Source organism: Syngnathus scovelli, chromosome 20, assembly GCF_024217435.2.
Source record: "Syngnathus scovelli strain Florida chromosome 20, RoL_Ssco_1.2, whole genome shotgun sequence".
Taxonomy (NCBI): Eukaryota; Metazoa; Chordata; class Actinopteri; order Syngnathiformes; family Syngnathidae; genus Syngnathus; species Syngnathus scovelli.
In genome coordinates this window covers 4,546,888-4,555,000 of record NC_090866.1, presented here as the reverse complement: position 1 = coordinate 4,555,000, position 8,113 = coordinate 4,546,888, and the positions used below count along the sequence as shown (strand labels likewise).

General features: G+C 48.0%; 1 protein-coding gene across 4 annotated transcripts in view; it reads right to left on the bottom strand.

Annotated features, from left to right (window-relative positions):
• stxbp5a (syntaxin binding protein 5a (tomosyn)) overlaps window positions 1-8,113 on the bottom strand; it is a 45,748-nt gene extending 37,635 nt beyond the window's left edge. For 3 of the 4 annotated variants that reach the window (XM_049756634.2, XM_049756633.2, XM_049756635.2), the window contains exons 1-3: window positions 5,800-8,113; window positions 5,461-5,639; window positions 3,736-3,833 (exon numbers count right to left, since the gene is read on the bottom strand). In XM_049756634.2, the coding sequence (XP_049612591.1) occupies window positions 3,736-3,833; window positions 5,461-5,631 (269 nt within the window). In that variant the 5' untranslated portion in view covers window positions 5,632-5,639; window positions 5,800-8,113. The remainder of the gene's footprint in view (window positions 1-3,735; window positions 3,834-5,460; window positions 5,640-5,799) is intronic. The other variant, XM_049756636.2, reaches the window with a different exon arrangement.

Sequence of the window (8,113 nt, the reverse complement as noted above, 5' to 3'; positions counted from 1 at the left end):
GGATTTGAAATATATATATTTCAAATAGATACCACACATTGTGAATCCGCAGCGACGTAGACGGACACGCGTTCACTTTGGGAAATTGACAGTGAAGAAGCGGCGGCGTAGCGGCACCGTGAGAGTACAGGAGGATATCGGGCGTGAGCCGTAATCGATAGGCAAGGTAGTGGGCCACACAAGCGGGCCCATCAACACTGCAGCAGAAGCAAAAGCGCTGCTCATAAATCCTCAATTGAACCTTTTCATCCTTTAGTTTCAAAAGGGAGGACAAAGTTGGATTATATTGTATTTAATTTCAATTTACTTCAAATTGAAAGGCTGTCTGTCAAACAACTTCATTGATAACCTTGCATGGGGGTCATCAAGATTTTTGAAATCAGTCACTCGTGAGGGCGCATAGCATCTCGAATCACGATGACTCATTTGAAGAGCGACGGCCGAGCGAACGTGTGTGCAACGCTGCCTCGGATTAAAGCTAATAATACTCCCCCGAATCTTTCCATTAAGGGCCCGGTAAGTACATTTCAAAAGTCATATGTCTCGGTTAAGCGTGTACACGACCGGGGGTCCCTTGTGGATGCGAAGCCGAATGGATCCCGCACAGCGCCATCCTATTTGGCTCGCTTGTCCGACCGAGCGAAAGGACTTTAGCGGACGAGCCTGTCAGCGGACGCCGCGGCAGCGAAAGAAGCGGCGGCTAAATTGTTGCGGCACTGTAGCAGGACAATTTGTTTTCCATTTGCGAGAAGTGGTGGAATGGAGGTCGCGCTTCAGAAAAGCATGAAAGATGCTTTGATTAAAGGGCTAGAGACATCCCTTTTTTTTTTCCAATTAGAACGGAATTTGATAGAATGTATAAAGTGAACACATTTGCCGCATTGGAAATTAAAAATGGACACCGATTACTAAGAATAAAGCTGAAATGAAATGCCAGTTTATCGATCGGGTCCCACACGAAGCCAAACTGGCGGCGCCATTACTGTGACGTCACAAGTTGTACATCTGGATGTCAACAAACCCAAACAACATGGCAGATGATAGCGACAGCTCCGTTTCTAGCGGCAATATTAGCATCATTTTATCCGATTCAGAAACCTCTTTTGACGCAGAATATGATGAATCTAGCAGTTCACTTGGGCTGAGCTGAGCACATTTTCTGAATTGTGCCCCTCCCGTCACTCTGGTTAGGTTGGCATAGTAAAAAGTGCTCTTGGGGGCTTTAGAGTGCCGAGTTGATCTCGGCACATGAAGACATGACCACCTGCAACGTTTGGTTTAGGTTTTATAAGCATTTTTAATTTTATTGCTTAAATCGCATTTTCTCGACGAGCTGAGCACGTTTTCTGAATTGTGCCCCTCCCGTCACTCTGGTTAGGTTGGCATAGTAAAAAGTGCTCTTGGGGGCTTTAGAGTGCCGAGTTGATCTCGGCACACGAAGACATGACCACCTGCAACGTTTGGTTTAGGTTTTATAAGCATTTTTAATTTTATTCCTTAAATCGCATTTTCTCGACGAGCTGAGCACGTTTTCTGAATTATGCCTCTCCCGTCACTGTGGTTAGGTTGGCATAGTAAAAAGAGTCGAGTGCCAAGTTGACCACTGCGCATGGAGAAATGAACATCTGCAGCGTTTGGTTTAGGTTTTAGGCGCATTTTTAATTTTATTTCTTAAATCGCATTTTTTCGACGAGCTGAGCACGTTTTCTGAATTGTGCCCCTCCCGTCACGCTTCGACATACTTTTCAAAGCCAAAGTCTCAAAGTCTCCTTTATTTTCAATTCCTCCGCATGTCAAGACGACACACAAAGAGATCGAAATTACGTTTCTCACTATCCCAGGGTGACAAGACAGAGTTCACAACGCACATACAAGTAAACAACATAGGAAAATTAAAACAAGAAGATGAACAATAAGAGTGATAGCACGCTAGCCGCTCCCGATGCACAGCAGAGTCCGGAAAGATAAGACAGAGTTCACAACGCACATACAAGTAAACAACACAGGAAAAATAAAACAAGAAGATGAACAATAAGAGTGATAGCACGCTAGCCGCTCCCGATGCACAGCAGAGTCCGGAAAGATGAACACGAGCACACAGCAGGCACGCACTGTCCGGTTCGTGGATCCTATCAGGCGAACGCAACCCATCTTGTCGTCCCGCGAACGAACGTACGCCAGGATAATGGAAGGCACGGCTAGGCGAGCTGGGTTGGCCGCAAACCTGGCCCGACGTCTCCGCGCTGGCCCCTCTTCTCTTTTTGTTTACATTCATTGAAGCTAAACGCGTACAACTTGAGACGTCATGAGACGTCACTTCCGGCTGGCGGCTCGGTGCAGTCAAACTCGTCTGTGCGGCAAATTTAAATTAAATTTTTCAGAGCAACAGCTTCCTTTTCGTTGTTTCGAGCGTCAATTTATATTTATAAGCCCATAAGCTAACTAAAACCGATTTATACATATACCGGTGTCTCTAGCCCTTTAAGTCACGGCTAAAACATTCATACACACGCATTCACTGCTTTCCTTTTTGTCTGCTAGCTTAATGCTAAATATCCATTCACATACACACACAAAATCACATCCATTTTTTAAAAATCCATCTATCCAGTCACATACGGATAATGTAAAAATCTGCCCATCCATTCATAACATCTGTGTGAATCCCCCATTAAGTTTCAATCGTCACTTTAGCGGATGGATGGATGCGCAATGTAGCACATACTTTATAGCTGTTTTAGAGAAACAATCTTTCAAGGGCACCGGTGACAAATTGAACGAGTCAATGCCAATATAAATATCCAAACCGCACGACAACACTAGGGAAAGGGAATTCAAACACGTTATGAAAACAACTGGGAATTCTGAGTAGCCCCCGATGGCCTGAGAGCGCGACCGCACATAGATCAATAACAATTCTATTGGTCAAGCCAGTCATGGGCTTGAATTTACTGATTTCGAAAGCGCTGGGCAGATTACACTGGCATGGCAACACGCAGAAGTTAAAATTTGATTGGGTCCCCACCAAAAAAAAAACCTGCCTACCACTCCTCCCATCGCAACATGAAGTCTCCATTACGTCTCCATTTGTGCGCACTGCACCGCTATCGCTGCCATCAAACAAAGGAGACGCACGACTCACACTTGACCTTGACTCCAAAAAGACTTTTTGTTGATGTTTTTATCTGAGCCAGCAATCAGTCAAACCCATCCCTCAGTTCCATTTCAAAGCCGCCGGTTCTCAGCCTGGCGGGAAGCTCACTTCCTGTTTAATTTTCCCCAGTCAGGTAGCCCAATAAAAACTCCATGGCCCTTAAAAAACATGAGCACAAACGTCTGACTAAACCCACGTGAGCGGCTGTGAGGGAACGGACAAGCCTTTAGCTCTCGCTAATGATCTGGCGCGGGTTGCCGGACAGGCAAAGGAACACACGGAGGACCTGTAAAAGCGGACTGACAGCGGCGAGCTCCCCGGTATCCTCTGAAGTTGTACGACTCCCTGCGGCGGCGTTTGTTTGCAAGCTGTTGTCGCTGTTTGCTTGCACGCTCTGCTCATATGTCACTTTTGCTAACTTTTATGTGGATTCACACGCCATATTCAAGTATAAACACAGATACTGGTGACAACAACACGAGTGAACACTGCACTGTGGACGTTCACTTACCCACCACCAGTTTCCGGGGGATGCTGAGATTTTAGGGGTGTCACGGAAGGAACAAGTGCTCAAAGGATACAATCTGAGCGCCCCGCTTTGAGTGCCGATGGCCAGGATCTTCTGCACGGGGTCGAACGCCATGGACGATGGCTGGTATGGGAAGCCATGACGGACGGTCTGCACAGAGACAGGAGAGTTTCAATTAGCATTCGACAGCTGCCATGTTACTTTGGGAAATATCGCGCACCTGGTCGGGGTAAACAAACACAGCAGATGGATGTGGAAGTGGAAAAGCCAAAGGCGGCGTTTGAATCAATCCCTTTCCACTATATCGTGCCCAATCTATGCTAATTTACATAAGCCCATGTATGGGGTTTCTCTTTGTGCGTTAGCATTAAGCTAGAAGACTTTGAGATGAATAATTGTGAACGCAGCCAATGCACTTGACGTCAAAGTATTTGGCTTGACTATTTAGGATGCTTTTATAATCACGGCTCTATTTTGAGATTCCGACTCTCGTTTTTTTATGGTGTTTTTCCTCTCTGTCACCGCCTCCCACATGAAATCGTCATTAAGTCTGAAGATACAGGAAATCTGCAACAAATGCCAAGATTGTGTTTTTTTGCTCCTCTGTAGGTGTGCAACTGTGGCTTTATGACATCAGTCATCTGGCAGTTTGTTTGCTCAGTGGCAGACGGCAAAGGTTGTTACGTAAGAGAATCCCGGTGCAGCATGGACACCTGCCGTGCTTGCAAACGAGCCGTGGTGTGAATTGCGCACACTGGCCGCCACATAAGGTACAGCTACCTTCACAAGTGAGTGAGAAGGGTTTCAATTCAAGACGCTAGGAGACAGATTTCGTTTGATTGTTGCGGTTTGGAGTGGCATGGAAATATAATATGTCAACACTGAGACTTCATAGCAATTTACATGCAATATCTACCCTGCCTGCATAATGCCACAATCGCTGAATGAGTTAAGGAAAGCGAGAAAACGGGCCACGGCAGCCGACCAGAGACTGTGGAGCGTAACGCTAACTCCACGTTAGCCCAGCCCACACGGCATAGTGTAAACATTAAACAAGCGCGCCTCCCTACTTCACACCACAGGACACAGAGACCGAGCAACCACAGAGCGTGCGGGGCATGCTGCATTATTAACCCCATCCACATGCTGTTATTGTGGATTCTGTGGAGGGGAGGGGACCAAACCTTTCTATTTCTTCCATCTGATTCCGCTAACAGACCTCACTTCAAGATGCCATCAGTCCCCTCGCCCTCCCAGCCCCAAAACGGATCAATGACGTTGGGATAAAGTGCGGAAGGGGGCCAACGTTCACGCACACACATCCCATTCGCCACCATGCCGCTAATCCAACGCAAGCTGATTATGCAAGGATCAGCGTGTAGCCCATCCCCTCCGATATGACACTTGAGGCCCAAAACACGTCGCATGAAAGCAAAGTGCCCCGATGTAGTGTTTCAATGTAAATGAGCAGCGGTGAAGGGGCGGGACCTCAAAGGGAACTTCAATTGGGTGTCTGAATCCTGAACCCCACATAGGCCAAGAGCGTTTGCCGCCCCCCTCTCCTTTCTTAAAAATACACAAATCCTCAAAGTAGCTGTTCAAAACATCATTCTTATCCATTTGGAAATACCCCCCCCACACACACACACACACACACACACACACCCTGAGCCCCCGCCCCCTCTCACTTGTGTTCCATGCTGATAACATCCACGCAGCAAGATGATCATCGCACGGTGATGACATGGCAGCCCACACCATCCATTTCTGCTTTTACCTTACAGAGCTGGAAATGCTCCGACTGGAGCTGCTCCTGGACCAGATGGTTCTCCTGCAGCCCCACTTGGACCGACGGGTTAGAGGAGGACGACGAGGCGGCGGAGGAGGACGAGGAGGAGGACGCCTCTTTCAAGCCATCCAACACCTTCCTGATGTTGAACTTCTTCATTTTTGTCACTGCACAAAGGAAGGGAGCACACGTTGGGCATGAGTGCAAGTGGCAGGAGGTGTGTGTGTGTGTGCGTGTGCGTGTGCGTGTGTGTGTGTGTGTGTGTGTGTGTGTGTGTGTGTGTGTGTGTGTGTGTGAGGGATGGGGGGGGAGAGAACGGCCACTTACATGCACACGTAGTCTCTCTCTCTCTGTCGCTCGCTCTTCCTCTCTCTCCACCCGGTAAATCTCACGTTTTAGTGCGCGTATTTCTGCAAGCTCTCCATCCTGCAAGGCTTGAGCCACACAGTCTTGTTCGGGATCAATGCGGAAAGCAAAAGAGAAAAATGACAGAGAAAAGGACGGGGAGGAGGGAAAAGGGAAGAAGCTGCCGAGATGCTGATGCGGCGGTCGATCGGTGCGGCGATGTACTCGGACCGTGGCCCCACTGCGTCTCTCCGTGGCTCGGCTCGTCCTCCTCCGCTTGCTCCCTCCCCTTCCCTCTCTCTCCCGCTCTCCCTACCGTGCGCATGCGCAATGCTTGGATGCAGAATCCCGCCAGCCACCTTGCCTACTGCTCCCAAACTACCCACTCTCTGCTTTTCTTCCTTAATCAATCCATCCTCATCCACTTTCAGTTGGTGCTCTACCGCTCCTGCTGAGTCCGATGATGTTATGATGCGGTGGACTAGAACCGACCCCCACCCCCACCCATGTGTGAGTGGGGACGCAAGTACAAAGCCTTCAAGACTATACTTGAAGACCCTCAATTGAATTTGGTTTCTAAATGCTTGAAGATAATTGCTGAAAACTGAGAACTAAAACTATGCAGCACTCAACTGTGGCAAATAGTTAAGACTGTGTCAAGATTATGAATTCAAGGAATTTGGACTACGTCGTGATAACTGCAGGAGATAGAAGATCCAAGAGTCTACATCAAGTCAAGGCTAAAAACAAGTCAAGACAGGGTCAAGACATCATTTGCGTAACGAACCAAAAATCCACCATAAATGCGGCCTCGATTCTGACGTGACGTCGAGAATACATTCGAGGCAGCGGAACAAAAAGGTCCTTGCGTGAGGACGATGTGAGAAAAAAGGGAGGCTGGTTGGCGGGTGAGTGTTACATCAGTGATTTAATTTAGCGCCATTGTGTCGTGGCCCGGCCATTTATCTTGCTGCATTATGCGCGTGGCTCCGACTGCCGCCTTTGGATGCTTTGATAAGGCTCCCCACGGAGGAGCCTTGCCGTCGCTCCTTCTTTGGTAAACAGCCAAAGTGCGGGGGGAAAAAGGCGCATCACTGATTTGGGCTGATCATGTTTGATTTCTGATTGGTATGCAAATATGGAACATGAGATTCTATTATGCATATGAGCAGCGCGCTAATCCAGTGCTAATTTCAGGGACAGCGGTAAGCGACAGGTGCATTAGCGTGACGTTAGCTCGCTTTGCCAAAAAAATGACATGAAGGCTACAAGCTAGCCAATTAAACATATTGAGGTGAAACGACCAATTGCGATTGATTCACTGCCCTGAAAATGAAAGTTGGACGAAAGAGGAAAATTTACAAACAATGAAACAATTCCTCCTCGCTTTCCCCCACCACCGCTACATCATGACCTCATTCAGCCACTGACAACTATCATCAAAGGAGGCTGAACCCTCCTGACCGACGCATCCCCGACGTCACCGTGCCATGTCTTCTGAGTTCGACATCATCGTCGCAGACACCCTTTGGCAACACGGCGCTGTCTGGAGAAAGCTGCGAAGGAAACACAAGGAGGTCACAGCGGGTGAGATTAGGCCGAGTCGAAGAGAGCAGAAGGTCCAGGGTTTTTGTGTCCTCACTGACAGCTGTAGTTAAATCAAGCGCACCTGAACGTGGCGCCCACTGTATTGGCCCACCGGTCTGTGGCAAGCCACCAAGTGGTTGATTTGAAGCGCTAATAAGTCAGAGAGGAGCGGCTGCGTCTCCACACACGAACCGTAAACAAGATTGTCGTGCAACTTCCACCATACGCGCCAATGTCAAACAATTCGATGGAGAATCTCTGTGACATATCTGTCACTCAAAACGAGGAGCCTCCTACTGCCAATAAAAGCAACCGGCCTTCATAAATATTGATGGTAGGGATAAAGAAGGCTTGTTGCTGGAGAAAAAAAACAAAACAAAGATAAATCCTTCATCAGACTCAGAGAGAAAAGAACGTACGGGATAAATGAACCAGGAGGTAGCTAAGCAGTGCCGGTCACCCCTGTAAAGAATTTGAGTGCAGACGAGGACAGTCGAGGAGAATCGAGTGATCACGACGGCTGCGGATAACAATTAACGATCCAGACGCCCCCGCGCCCGGCAACTAAATCTGTCAAGACAATCATGCTAGTCCATCCAAGGGTGGTAAGTAACTCCGTCCACAAAATACCTTGCGGGCAAGCCTGCTAACATTCAAAGATGAATTCAAATGTGCAATAGTCAGTCGGAAATGCCGCAAAGGACAAAGG